At 50.8% G+C, this 14,790-nt stretch overlaps 1 protein-coding gene across 8 annotated transcripts in view; it reads left to right on the top strand.

Annotated features, from left to right (window-relative positions):
• Window positions 1-14,790, top strand: part of Lars2 (leucyl-tRNA synthetase 2, mitochondrial) — a 106,274-nt gene that overhangs the window by 65,781 nt on the left and 25,703 nt on the right. For all 8 annotated transcript variants that reach the window (XR_002394455.2, XM_021257236.2, XM_004835045.4 and 5 more), the window contains 3 exons: window positions 6,818-6,922; window positions 9,387-9,502; window positions 12,054-12,337. Coding sequence is in view for 7 of the 8 variants with exons in the window: in XM_021257236.2 (XP_021112895.1) it covers window positions 6,818-6,922; window positions 9,387-9,502; window positions 12,054-12,337 (505 nt within the window). In the remaining variant the exon portion in view is untranslated. The remainder of the gene's footprint in view (window positions 1-6,817; window positions 6,923-9,386; window positions 9,503-12,053; window positions 12,338-14,790) is intronic.

Below are 14,790 nucleotides of genomic sequence, written 5' to 3'. Positions count from 1 at the left end.
AGTTAAAATTACAGTCGGTGCCTACGACCCAGCTATGACTGTCTCTCTCCACTTTATTTTCTCTTCTTACCCAAGTGAAAAATGCCTCTTTTGAACTATTTAATCTAAGGGGGAAACTCACCTTTTTACCCTCATAAGCAGTTTGAGATTCCTTGAGGGCTGTGATAGTTGAGTAATATCTAAAACTGAAAAACTAAAACTAAGCATCTAACCTTCACATTTTTTTCTTCTTGTGGTTCATTTAGGGACACAAATTTAAATGGGGTTATTTCAATAGGACACAAATGAGCTGGTAAATTATAAAAGATGAAGTTCCTGAGGTGAAAGACTACATTCAAAACATTTTCATGTGTGATAAATGGAGAAATTCTTTTAGTCGTGCAAACAGCAGTGTTTCTGTGATGCATGGGCAAATTTGTTTTGGCAAGGTCTAATGCACGTTCCACGTGGATTGGCTGGTTACTGCTTTCTCCCTCTTCAGTAATCTCTCACATAATTCCAAAAGGAACAGTGCGTTTTCCCAGGTCTGATTTTCAGGCTGGAAATAGTCTTTAGGCAGACGTCAGTCTATTCCGTCTCTAGATCAATTTGCACATCAAGACCTTGGATTTTGTCAGGTGACACTGTTGTCTCCTAATGCCAGTTGGGGCACTGAGCATAACGCACCTTTCCCAGAAGGTAACCCGAAATGCCTGAAGGAAGTGGATAAGGGTAAATTGCAGTGACCCTAAGATCACAGACCCGTGCATCCGCTGGCCCTTCGGTTTCGAGTCGCCTGCATGCCGTGTTGCTACTGTCATTTGCCATAGCAGACTGGCTGTTTTCCGCTGGCGCCGGGTTTCCGGGGACTGTGTTACAGCTGTGACCACTGAGGGTCGCAAAGCACTCATGACACCCACCTGAGACCGGGTCCAACACCTGCAGGGGTTTAAATTCCCTGAGAGAGCTCCGGCTACTGCTGATCTCTCCACCTGGCTCCTGATTCCCTCTGCAGACCAAGGATCCAGTCCGGCCGTCCTCGCCAGGGAAGGAAGGTCAAGTGGCTTCCAGCTTAGCTTGCTCTGCGCATGTCCGGAAGGCAGCCAGGACGGGGGTGCTGGGCCAGTCCCGGTCTCTGGCCTGCCGAGGTTGCTGATGCTACTGGTGGAGTGTATGGTTCTTTACTTAGCACAGATTTCTCTAAGAGAGGAAAAAGTGAGGCGTTCCTGGGGGTCCTGGATTTTCGTTTGTCCCCGATTACTGACGGCTCGCTGTTCTCCGCTGACCACCTCCTCCATCCTAGTCTCCTTGCCTGCCCGATGCTAAAATATTCAACCCTGCGGCTTCGGCACCACACATTTCCTCTCTGAGCCACAGTTGCCTACACGGTGCTGCTCTCCCGAGGAGTAAATGAGGTCTGGAAAGGGTGACTTAGGAGGCCATTGTCGCTGACATATCAGAGAGCAGAAACCTCCCAGGGAGCCCGGACACTTAGTAATGAGCTGCTCGCTGCGCGCTGCCGCGCCTGCCCTGTCTCTCATCCAGCTTCATGGGGGCAAGGTGGACCCCTGATCCTGGGTATTGATCTGGTTTTGTTTTGTGTGGTTATTTTTTGTTTGTTGGTGGTTTGTTTGTCTTTGTGGCACTAGCAATGGAACCCAAGACCTTTATACTGAGCTACATCACCAGCTTTTTAAATTTCATTTTATTTTTGATTTTGAGACAAGGTCTCACTAAGTTGCTGAGTTACCCAGACTGGACTCAAAACTTGTGATCCTCCTGCCCCAGCCTCCCATAGTGCTGGGATTACAAGTGTGCACCATCCGCCAGGCCTCGATGTGGTTTGTAACCAAGCTGCCTCTGACAGTGGTCCTCCTCCAGTGGGTGTTACCAGACAAGCTGTGGAGGGAAAGCTTCTCCTCCAGAAACATGGAATGGAAGTCAGCAGGTGTCCTCACCCTGGACCTCTCAGAAGCTCTGCGGTGACAGCTGCTGTACAAGAGAGGTCTTCTGCATTGCCTGCCGCCCACTCGTGACCTGGAGCCCTGTTTGCAGAGCACTCTGGGGTCCCATTGTGTGGCTGGGGTGGAGAGGCCGTCTTCCACGCAGGGAGCTCCCTGTGGGCAGGGCCGCGACTCACCTCTTGGCCTAGAACTAGCACGTTCAGCCGCTCTTCAAACCGCTCCTGCGTCTTTGGATTCCCCTCACCTCCCTGGGTTCCTGCCTCAATTCAGCAGTGCAGGGCTTCCGAGAAGTAGCAGGGAACACCAGGCCTGGTCAGGAACCTCAGACTGTAGTTTCATTCTTTCTGAGAAAGAAATTTTGACCACGGAGAGCATGCAAGTCACTACTATGCATTCATTGCATATTTTCCAGTATTTAAGTTTACGGATTAATTTTTTTCCTAATTGACAAACTGGAGTAATTGAACTTTATGTGAAATGAAAAAATCCAATGCTTTAATGCAGCTCTCTACTTTTTTTTTTAATATGGCTTCATCCTATAATGATTTTACTGAGATAAAATTCACACACCATATGCTTCATGGACTTGACGCGTCTAACTGAATGGTTGTTAATGCATGCACAGACTTGTGCAACCACTTCCACAAAGAAACCTCACGCCCTCTTGTGGTCACACACCCGTCTATTCCCGCCTTAGCCCCAGCCAACGACAAACCCACTTCTTCATCCACAGATTTGCCTGTCCTAGGCATTCCGTGTCAGTGGAATTATATCTGTCCTTTTATATGTGTCTTCTTTTCACTTAGCATAATGTTTTCAAGGCTCCTGCATGTTATAGCACATACCAGCACTTTATTCCTTTTTATTTCCAAATAATACTCCACTGTATGGGTGGACCATGTTTTATTTATCCATTCGTTACTTGATAGTCATTTGGATCATTTCTGCTTTTTTTGCCATAGTGACTAATACTGCTGTAACATTCACACAGATCTCCTAATTTCGTTTGAGTCTTTTGCCTGGCATGGATTGCTAGGCTGTGTAGTGACTACTTGGGGAATTACTAGAATGTTTTCCTGAGCAGCCTCAGCCATTTGCCATCCCTAGCAGCAGTGCCCATGTTCTCCGCATCCTTGTCAACACTTGTTGTTTTCTGTCTTCTTGATTATCTTGGTAGTGTGACGTGGTATCTCATCATGGTTTTGCTTTTTATTTCCCTGATTGTTGATATTATCAAGCATCTTTTCATTTGCTCATTGCCCATTTATATATCATCTTTGGAGAAATGTTTATTCAAATCTTTGGCTGTTTTAATTTTTTTTTGGTACCAGGGATTGAACTCAGGTCCTTGTGCTTGCTCAGCAGGCAGCAAAACCACTGAACTAAATCCCCGGCCCGCCTGTTTTAATTTTTATATATTTTAGATATACTTGGATATACTTGCTTGTCAGATACATACTTACAAGAAGTTGTCTTTTCATTTTCTTGATGGTTTCCTTTAAAGGACAAAAGACTTTCCTTTCCTCTTTCTTTCTTTTTTTCTTTCTTTCTCCCTCCCTCCCTCCCTCCCTCCCTCCCTCCTTCCCTCCTTCCTACCTTCCTTCCTTCCTGTGCTGGAGATGAAACCCACAGCCTCATGCACACTAGGCAAGGCTTTACCACTGACCTACACCACCAGCAAGGTTTTCATTTTGATGAAGCCCAATTTATCTATTTTGTCTTTTGTTTGTTTGTTGCTTTTGCTTTTGATGTTAAACCTAAAAAAATTTTTTTAAACTATTTCCTAGTGAAAGGTAATAAAGAGTTACATGTATGCCTTCTACAAATTTTATAGTTCTGAATCTTAGGTTAGATCTTTAATTCATTTTGAGTTCATTTTTATTTATTTCTTTGGTACCAGGAATCGAACTCAGGACCTTGCATTTGCGAGGCAGGCAGCGGAACCACTGAGCTAAATACCTGGCCCCACCTTGAGTTAATTTTTATATGAGGTAGAGTTCCAACTTCACTCTTCTGCATGTAGTCATTGTAGTTGTTTTTTGGTTTTGTTTTGTTTTGTTTTGTTTTGTTTTCGGTACCAGGGATGAACTCAGGACCTTGTGCTTGCCAGGCAGGTGCTGTGCTGCTGAGCTAAATGCCCGGCCCCTGTAGTTTTAATTCATGTTCCCATACATACCTTAAAAATAAAATTGCTCTGCTTCTTTATTTTTTTGTCTTCATTTAACATCCTATCAGAAAATGTTTATTTTTTATGCAGGCTTTACCATTACTTTTAATCCATACATAATATCCTATCAACTCAGCGTACCATAGTACCCTAAATCGTCTCTAGTAGATTGAACATTGGACTTTTTGAATGTTTGGGACTGCAGCAGAGATTGCTGTGTACATCATCGTCCACAAAGCTCTTTGCTTTTGTAGAATTTTCCTTAGGAGATATTCCTAAGAGTGGAATTTTTGGTCAAGTGAAATGCATGAACGTCTTTCTCGTTCTTGTTATATGTTACTTTTATTGGTTTCTGATGGGGCTCTATCAGCTTACAATACCAAATCCAGTGATAAATGACTCTTTTCAACTTCACAAACAGATGTTAACTTTCTAAGTTTTTCCTAACCTATCAGATATAAAATGACACTTCAAGAATATTTTACTTTTCATCCCTCTTTTTAAAAATTACTATTTTAAAAATCCAAATGATATGGCCAGGGATTTAGCTCAGTGGTTTTGGCGCCTGCCTTGCAAGTGCCAGGTCCCGAGTTAGACACCTGGTACCAAAAAACACCCCAAATGATACATGTATACTATGGGAAAAGTCAAAGAATACTAACAACAACAAAAAGAGCCAGCATGGTGGTGCACACCTGTAATCCCAGCACTTGGGAGGCTGAGGCAGCAGGATCACCACGAGTTCAAGGCCAGCCTGGGCTACATAGCGAGATACTGTGTCAAACAAACAAACAGAAGGCTAACAGTGCAGCTACAACAGTGACCTCCTTGCGCAGCTGTGTCTGTTTTGGGGCGGTGTGCTGGAACATGAGTCTGGTGGGGGATGGGTTCCCGGATGAACGGGAGCCTCTTGGCTGCACCTCGCAGCTGGGTGGGCTGACGAGCCTCCCTTCCGGGCTGCCCTCTAGGGTTTTCCAGGGTGCTCTCCATTTCGTCCTGTTCCGGTGAGGAGCCAGCTGGGCCAAGGCAGCCTTTTCCTGTTTGGTCTGGACCTAGAAGTTGCTCCCGGTCGCCCTGTGGCCACACCGCGCCCCGCAGGAGATGGGTGCTGCTGCCAAGTCAGAGGGCAGGGGCAGCGTCTGTACGAGACGTGCTGTGTAAGCTGCCGCCCTGCTGTCCCCCATGCATGCGTTCCAGACGGCATGGAATGACCTGCTCCTCCCCACCCCGGCTGGCTCGTAAGGCATCACATTCACTACCATAATGCAGAACTGGCAAATGAGTCAGAAAGTGCAACCTGGAATCAAACACTTTGAGTCCCAGCAGTGGGCACTTCGCAGCCGTGCGTCTGTCCCCAGTGCCAGCAGAGCCTTGCCCTCGAGCCCTGTGCCTTGCTCCGTGCGCCCCGACACCCGCAGTGAAGATGCTGTGGTGCCTCTGGGGCTGCCTTAGCATTGTGAAGTATAAATCCTAACTCCTGGCTTATGTTAGTTTGGGGCTTTTTAAGATATGCTTCAGACAATGACATGAAGTCTCAATACATGACAAGCATTGCAAATCATAAGAGTTAATCAGCTATAACAGTTGTTAGTGGTTATGTCCGGAAGAAACTCAAGCGAACTCACTGCCATAATTGTTCCCTTAGCCCTTCTCAGGCCTTCTTCTCCAGAACTTCATTTAAGTCTCTCCCTACCCTCCGTGTGCTTCGTGAAGACAGATGCATACGTGGCTTGTTTCCCTGTGGCCATGGTTATAAAAAGCTTCATTTTAGATAGTACGGTGTTTGGATAAATTTAAATTAAGTATTTTATTTTGACCACTTAAATATCCACAATTGAGCCATGGATACTGTGAGTACATTTTCCTTCTTATATAACTTCTTATTTTTCCTGAAATTCATAATGTCCTTTTTGTTTTGCTTTGTCTTCTTTGAATTTTCACCTAAGTCTTCCCACGTCTTCCCCCCAGCTCCTTGAAACTCCTCTTAATTCTGTTCTCTGTCTATTCCAGTCCACCAGCGAATCCGTCCATCCTCTTATTTTCCTGGCGACGCTTCCTGGGTGCTGTATCCCACTGGAATCTGACCCATTCAAGCTCCAGTTTTCTGCTGCACCTCCGACCTCCCAGACCCTCTCTATCATCGTCCCATGAATGTCCTTCCTGTGTTGCATTCCCTGTTCTGGATCCTGTGTCTGATCTTTTTCTCCATTTGTCCCCTTGTTTTGCTGGAACACATCCTGCAGTAGCTCCTAAGAAAAGAGCGTGTGGGAAGGAACTGTTCCAGGTTAGGATGTCTACAACTGTCTTTCCCCTGCACTGCTCAGTCATTTTCTATCCCTATCCACTTCATCTTCAGGTGTTGATTTGAAATTTCACCTCTCCTCCTCTCACTATAGATAGGTTTTGTGTGTGTTGTTCTGTATATGAGAGGCGTTTTTCAAAAGGAAAAGACAGTGATGAGAACGTCTTTCCTCCCCATCTGGAAAGTAAACTTGCTGTTCTCACCTCTTGCTTATGAGCGTGGATGAGCAGTTCTGTGCTTGTTTAACTGTCTGATGTTCCTCTGGTGTGAATTTCCCATTGATACCTTTCAAAAGACACATCCTTCAACAGTGAGCACAGAACTTGGGAGACGTGAAATCTGAGCTTCAGAGCGGATGGATGTCCCAGGTGACGGACATGCACCTGGCATTGCTCTCATTTTCAGATTGCCTCACTCCCGTGGTGGCTGTGAACACACTCACCCGGCAGGAGCTCCCTGTTGTCATCCTGGCCGAAGCTGACCTTGGAGGCTCTCTGGATTCAAAAATAGGTAAGTGGCTACTAAAATGTTATCACCATAACACAATGCGCAGTTTTCAGACCAAAGTCCTGTGCGGTCACTGTCACGTGGAAGAGCTAGCTGCTGAGTCCGTGGTGTTCACCTCTTGAGTGTGGTGCTGGAACTGAGCTCAGGGCCTCTCTATGCTAGGCAAGTGCTCTACCAGAGCTACGGTCCAGCGTCTCCCCTTGCTATAATCATCCTTTATTGAAGAACTGCATTTGAAAACATTAATTGTACCGCACCCGGCTAGTTGCTATGGAAATCAGAAGCATCTGGCCCAGGAACAGAGCTGGTGAGACTGAGACACAGATGTGGGGAGCAGTGCAGCTCAGATGATAATCCAGTCTCCAGACCCATGCAGCACCGCCCGCAGAACCTGAGAGGGTTCTGAGTTCACGGAACCAGCGTGGGTTCTGGTGAAGCGCTGGGGGTGGGGGGGCCCGAGCTGTTCAAGAAGTACTGTGAAGCAGCGGTGGAGCTGGGATCTGGTTAGAACTGCACATCGAGGGCCAGGGATGTAGCTCAGCGGTGCCGCCGCCTGCCCTGCAAGCACAAGGACCCGAGTTCAATCCCGGTACCAAAAAAAAAAGAACTGCATGTCGGGTGTCAGGAAGCTCCCAGCCTGCCCTGGGAAGTCTGGGGCAAAGGGCAGCAACCTAAAGAGGGCTCTGTCCAGCCTCCTGCCCACAGGCCAACCTGTGTGTCTCCCTGGCAACTCCTACGGGATCCCAACCCTTAAAGTCACACCTTTTTCCTTACAGAGGTCAGATCAACCCTTCCTTTGTTTGGGAGGTGCTGGGGACAGAAGCTAGGGCCTGACAGTGGCAAGGCAGGCTTTCCACACCGAGCTGCGCCCCCAGCCCCAGGTCAGGTTTTGATGAAGGACTTGCAGGGAGACCTCAGAGCAGAAAATGACACCAAGCCATTCACATCTCCTCTTCTGACTAAACCTAGAAATAATTTCCCTTATGCATTTTGTAATTAGGAAAACTTATTAATCAGCCAGGATACACAATAAAGAAAGCTCTGGCTGATATGGCTGCTGGGGTTTTTGCTGTTCTTTGATATTGTAAGTGAAATCACTGACACAATATTGAGAGTTCAGAAGGGGAAAAATAGCCTTTTATGTATGCCTGGAAAATTGTTTCTCCTGTTCTCTCCCATCCCCACAATTGCATAATTAGCATTTTATAAACTATGGCTTCCTACCCTCCAGGAAGGACAGAAGCAGAAATAAATAAGAAAATATAAAGCCGTATTTCCACCCCCACCCCCACCCCCACCCCACCCCCCGTCCTGTTACAGTTCCCATCCACTAGCTCCCTAACACCACCCCATGGCCGAGGACATTCTTTATATGGCCAAATAAATCTTGTGGTCACAGTGGCTCCTTTTGAACATTACTGCTCATTGTTCCAGTCCACATGCTTGTGTGTAATAAGTGGCTATTTTCACTCCTTGACCACCAGCACTTTCTGTTACCTTTATCACTTGCCATCTGTCCTCTTGCTTCAGGTCCACTTAGCATTTATTCACTTCAGTTGATGCTTTTTGCCGTAATCCCATCTGGAACCTGCAGAACCCTGCATCCTATTGCAGCTTTGCATCTTGCAAAGAGCTCTCAAACCCCCTCCCAAACATGAAGCCACTTCCGGGGGAGCGGCCTGAGACGCTCTTGGAGATCAGCCCGGCCTTTAGTGCATTACCCTTCGTGCCCACGAGGTGTTTGAGCCCCGAACCCACCAGTGGTGTCCACGGGACGCTGTGGCAGGGAGTCACTTGGGGGCTTGGGACACTGTACTTGTCCCCTGCAGGGAGCACGTTGATGGGTTCAGGAACCCTGCCCAGCCCCCACAGTGCCAGGGGCTCCCCACAGCAGAGCCCGGCTCAGACGCACCGCCAGCCAGGGCCAGCCGAGACAGCCCGTCCAGCTGTGCATGCCAGCAGTGGGCAGCGGCCCTCAGCAGGTGTCACCGATGCTCACCCTGGTGCCCTCCAGGACTCTCAGGGCAGAAGGATCAGTGTCCCCAGGGTGCACTGCCACCCTCGGGGACAAAACAGTCAGTAGCTCTCAAGGCCCCGGCCCAGTGGCATTTTCAAGGGTCTGGGCAATGCCGGGGCAGCATCCCTGTCTCCCTGGAGAAGGCCTCTGTCCTCTCCCCTGAGGGACTGAAGGAGGCTTCGCAGGTGCTTGTGAGCCGCTGTTTCACATTTTAGCATTTACAGCTACTGAAAAGAAACTAAGCAAAGGAAACAGATGAGAGGAAGTAGCACATCCCGAATGGCAAGCGGTTGTGTTGGGGCGAGGGGCTGCTCCGGACTGGTCTCTTCCCAGTGAGCGGCTGTGGATCTCCAACTTGTAAACAAACAGAGCTGGTCTCCGAGCTCAGGCACTGTTGGTCACTCGTGATGGGGATACCTAAAAGATGTTTGTTTCTTCCCCTCTGACCAGGAATTCCCAGCACCAGCTCGGAGGACACCCGAGTGGCCCAAGCTCTGGGCCTGTCCTACTCCAGCGTCATCCAGACCCTGCCAGATGGAACAGAGAGGCTTCAAAGTTCTGCCGAGGTGGGTGCCCCGGCCTGGGCCCAAGAGCTTCCTTCTGGAACCCTGGCCTTTCCTGCAGGAGCATGACATCTCATCTTTGCTTCTTTGTCTGTGAGAACAAAATACAGCGGTGCCCCAGTTCATGAACTTGATTCTTTCCACGATTCTGGTTGCAAACCGGATTGGTCTCAGACTGAATCAAATTCAATGGTTAGGTTCAATGTTGACCTTATGGGGAAATTTGATTCAGAACTCTCAGCGATCCTTTTGCCTCAGCCTCCCTAGTGCTGAGATTACAGTAATGCACTGCCAAGACCAGCATGGTTTTTATTTTATTTTATTTTATTTTATTTTTCGATACCAGGGATCGAACTCGTGTCCTTGCGCTTGCACAGCAGGCGGCAAAACCACTGAGCTAAATCCCTGGCCCTATTTTTATTTATTTATTTATTTATTTGGGGGTGGGGAGGTTGGCACTGGGGATCAAACTTGGGACCTTGTGCTTTTGAGGCCTGCAGGAACCACTGAGCTAAATGCCCGGGCCTTTTTTTTGGTGTTTTTTTTTTTTTTTTTTTTCCTTAGGGCTAGTTCTTGCTAGCAGGGGACAACAGCCCCTAGAGATGATGGGCATGGCAGGATTGGAGCCCAGTCTCTGTGTGGAACCAAAGAAGAAAGTCCCACGGAAGACAGGGGAGGGCCAGAGGGTGTGCGCGGGAGGCGGTCAGCGCTGTGAGTCTCATTCAGGCAAAGTGGGACGTGGTCGCACAGGGCTGTAATCCCAGCACTCAGGAGGCTGAGGCAGGAGCATCGATGTGAGTTTGAGGCCAGCCTGGACTACACGGTGAGACTCTATCTCAAGAAAAAAAAGTAAAACTTGTGCACACAGCAGAATCACCCTCTGGCCTGGTGCTACCCAGCAGTTCTGGTTCAGTCATCCCAGGTAGAACCCGAGAATGTGCATTTCTAGGGTGTTTCCGGGTGCCGCTGCACATTGACCCAGGGACCAGAGTTAGGGAATCAGGGGCTTGGAACCTTGCTCACCACCCTCTGGCCTCGGGGGCAGTGCTGGGATCATGGTCAGAGGTGCGGACTCAGGCCCTTGTGGTTCGCATGCCCAGCAGGACTCCCAGGGTGCTTGGCGCGCTCTGTATAAACGCACTGCACGCTGGGAACCCTGGAAAGGGCCTGGAAAATACGGGGCTCGGAGGGCTGGAGGTAGCTCGGTGGTAAGCACTTGCTGAGCAGGCACAAGGTCCCAGGTTCCGTCCCCAGCAAAAGTACACACTGGTGCCCGGGTCCCCACGGACACGGGTTTGCTTACTGGCGACGAGGCAGTGAACCAGGGCTTCTGGCCGAGTGATTCCACAGGTCGCCAGGTCTGGGAAGGGCTCGCTGCCTCCACCCTGGGCCCCCTGACCTCGTGAGACCCAGGCGTTTTCAGGTGTAGGGCCGCCTGGCTGCAGATGAACCCAGGAGTCGTGCCAGGCTTTCCCCTTTACAAGGAGAGACAGCGTTTTCTCATCCGATGCGGAGCAGACGACCTGGGCTGGAGCAGAGCCCGACCAGGTGCCCACGGAGCTCCTGCTAAACCCTGCGGGGCCAGGAAGGGCTTCGTGCCCAGAACTAGGCACCTCAAGCGCCCAGAGAAACACCGCTCGCTCCGCGGTGGAGCAGCCCAAGCGCTGCCTCGGCCTCTCTGGGCTCCGGGACGGGTCTGCGCCTGCGCGAGGGGCGGGCCTGGCCAGGCTGACCCCTCCTGGAGCTTCCGAAGGGAAGGCTGCGCTGACCCGAAGACCTGCTGCCCAGGGCTGCGTGCAGTCGCCTCGTCGCTCTGACCGTGGGCGTGCAGCGCAAGAGGCTCCGTCTGGCTGGGGGCCATGCCCAGACCAGCACCGAGCAGGGCCGCACGTTGTGGTTCCGTGAGTGCCGCGTGCTCGGGGCGCGAGTAGACTGCTGTTCTCTGCCCCGAGGCTGAGCACAAGCCCAGCGCACAGTAGCCACAGCTCACAGTTCCTGTGGCTCCGTGGGAAGAGAATTCTTTCGCATATTAGTGTTCTGGGCTGCTGCTATAAATGGGAGCGTTTAAATATAAAAAAGGAGCCGTCTGGTTCCCCAAGCCACAGCCCCAGTTGGTCCCCTGCTGCCTTTCAGAGAATAATCAACTTTGCCTCTCTGAAAGAGTCATTTAACATACATACCGCGCACACTGCTTCCCTGGCCTCCAGGTGCTGATGCTCGGTGGTCTCCGCACATCTGCAGGGCCCGGGGATGGGGTAGCCACAGCCAGGCCTGCTGACCCACTCGGCACAGCGGACGAAGTGCCCAGGCCTCCCAAAAGGCTTTCATTTCTTCAAAACTCTCAAGAACGTTTGGGACCAAAAGTAATATTTGTCTTTGTAAATTCTTTGCAGTTGTAAAATGCAACTTCGGATATTTTCCTAAGGAGGAAGGGGCTGGCACTCAGGGTTCCTGAGTAACAAAGGCACCAGGGCTCAGAAAGTGGAGGCGCCGCACTTCCACAGGGTGGCTTAGTGCTGTGTCACCGAGAGGAACAGCATCTCCCTCCCCACAGTTCACAGGTCTGACGCGGCAGGAGGCCTTCCTGGCTGTGACCCAGAAAGCCCGCAGGATGCGCATGGGAGGCAACGTGACCAGTGACAAGCTGAAGGACTGGCTGATCTCGCGGCAGCGGTACTGGGGCACGCCGATCCCCATCGTGCACTGCCCCGCCTGTGGCCCCGTGCCCGTGCCCCTGGAGGACCTGCCGGTGACCTTGCCCAGCCTCATGGCCCTCACGGGCAAGGGTGGCTCCCCGCTGGCCTCGGCTTCTGAGTGGGTGAACTGCGCCTGCCCGAGGTAAGGATCCACGGCCCCAACGGGAGCGTGCCCGGCCCAGCACCCTGCAGGCGTCTGCAACTCCTCGTCCCTCGGTGCCAAGTGCTCCTTTTCCCAAAGGCCTTCGGGCCCTTGAGAGAGAGGCCTGGTCCCCAGGACCCAGTGTTCGGACCCCTCCCTGCCTCCCAAGCCTTTGGAAGCGACAGGGTCCCTTCAGATCTTTCCCAGAGCATCCAATCTGCAAGGCATAAACGCTGCACACTTTTGTCCTATTTGTAAAAACCCACCATCTCCCACTTCATATTCCCGGAAGCTCTTGGGAGATGCAAGAGGGCATTTTCTGTCCCTTTCCATCCTGTTTCCCACAAGGTTCCCTTGATGGCAGTGGTGGACCGCACAAGAGCAGCACAGGAGCGAGCCAGGCACTGCAGCCTCGGTCTTTGGAAAGGGCCAGGTTTCTTTGCCTCACCTTGGGCTGGGGCTGTGTCTTCCCGTCAGTTCCCTGGCATGGCTCCAGCATGAGTCTCGGGGCACCATGAGTCTCAGGGTGCCGTGTCAGCCGATGAAACAAGCACCCCGTAGGCGTCCAGCTCCAGGGCTTCCCTCCGTCCCCCAGTGGGGAAGCCACTTTGCTCTGCCTGTGCCTCCCGGGGGTAGGTTTCAGACACTTGAGTCCTCCACTGGCACAGAACTGAGCCATGAGGTTGGTAGCTGGGTGCCATGGAACAGCTCAGGCCTTGGCATCAGGTGGTGACAGACTCCAGCCGCCTCTGCCTCTGCGAGCCATGTGGCCTTGGGGAAGTCAGCTGCCTTTCCTGAGTTGTGGCTCCCTGGTTGGGAGCTAGAACGACCTCCCCGGCCCTGGAGGAGCCAGAGAGGCCGAGGGGTGGTTCCCAGCAGGAGGTGGGAGCTCCGATGCCCTCCCCAGGGCCTCCCAGGTGGTTTAGAAACTTACGTGGCCTAGGGTTCTGGAGCTCAGGAAGCCTGGCCACTCCAGGGCAGAAATGTGGGCTCAGGCAGGCCGGCACCTCTTTGTTGATAAACTGATGGAGGGCTTCCCTGCCGGGGCTGGGTGGTGGCCGTGCAGCCTTGGTGGGAGGTTTCCGAGGATCGCAGACTTCTTGGAGAGGGGCAGAGACAGCGCTCGGGCGGTTGGGAGCATCCAGGGCCGGCAGCCACCAAGCCAGTGCCACAGGATGGGGAGACACAGAAGTGTGGACTGCAGCCACCACAGGCCAACCGACGGGTGTGGGTTCTTCACTCTTACTTTCTAAGTAGTCCGTGCCTGTGCCACATAATGATCTCGATCACATTCCTTATGGGTGGCTGGTGCATGTACATGACACGCCTTAATCCTTCTGCCTCCTTAGCCCTCGCTTCCCTCTCTCCCCTGTCTCCATTACTTGGTCCCTCCCATTTGCCAGAGCACCATCCCCCTGCTTCCTATCTTATTTTGCTCTTTATTTATACTTTGGGTTTCTCATAGAAGAGAAACCATACTATGTTTCAGCTCACATGTCTGATTTATTGCACTTTAACATTATGGTCTCAAGGAGCATCCATTTTCTTACAATTTGTCTTAAATTTATCCCTTTTTTTTTGGTACCGAGGATCGAACTCAGGTCCTTGCACTTGCGCAGCAGGCAGCGAAACCACTGAGCTAAATCCCTGGCCCAAATTTGTCCTTCTTTATGGCAAAGTAGTACTCCAAATGTGGTATAAATACCACATTTTCTTTATTTATTCATCTGTTGGTGGACATGTAGGCCTCTTCTAAGATTTAGCGATTATGAACTGTGCTGCTGTGAACCTGGGTGTGCATGGATCACTGTAATATGACATCTTTAAGTCTCTCAGGAAGATACCGAGAAGGGGACTAGCTGGGCTGAATGGAATTTCTCATTTTAGTTTCCTGAGGAATCTCCATATTGATTTCCATGCTGGTTGTACTGGTGGATTCTCCAAGACCTCAGGTGGTCTCTTACCCTCTCTGAGATACAGATTGGGGACATGAGTGGCTCTGAGCTCCCAATCCCCGGGCTTCCAACTCCTGGACTTGAGCCTGCTCCCTGTATCAGAGCAAATGCTGTTCATGTCCTCCCTGTCACCCATGCCTGCCACCTGCGGCCTCTTCTGTCATCTAGTCTCCGGTGTCCACACAGCGACACATGAGCTGTCTTCAGGCCCGACAAGACCCTTACAAAGGGGCCGCTGTGTCAGCCAGAAGCTGGTGTTTTCTTTATAAAAAAGAGCCCTGCATTTCCTCCCTCGCTGATACCGTGCACAAGTGAGGTGAGGAGAGAAACTTGCCTTTATCTTCTCATTATTTCCCAAAATAGTGTCTGTGTGCTGGTTGATTGCACTCCGGATAGAAAGACCTGGATTTTATAGAGAAGTAGACTGTGGAGCTCAGCAGCCCTGGGTGGTAGAAACCAGGTCTCCAGGGGCTTTGTTGACATGCTGCACCCCTGAGG

The sequence above is a fragment of the Heterocephalus glaber genome, unplaced genomic scaffold, assembly GCF_053883595.1.
Source record: "Heterocephalus glaber isolate CG9 unplaced genomic scaffold, H.glaber_assembly_v1.0 deba00001504, whole genome shotgun sequence".
Taxonomy (NCBI): domain Eukaryota; kingdom Metazoa; phylum Chordata; class Mammalia; order Rodentia; family Bathyergidae; genus Heterocephalus; species Heterocephalus glaber.
This window is presented reverse-complemented; position numbering and strand designations above follow the sequence as displayed.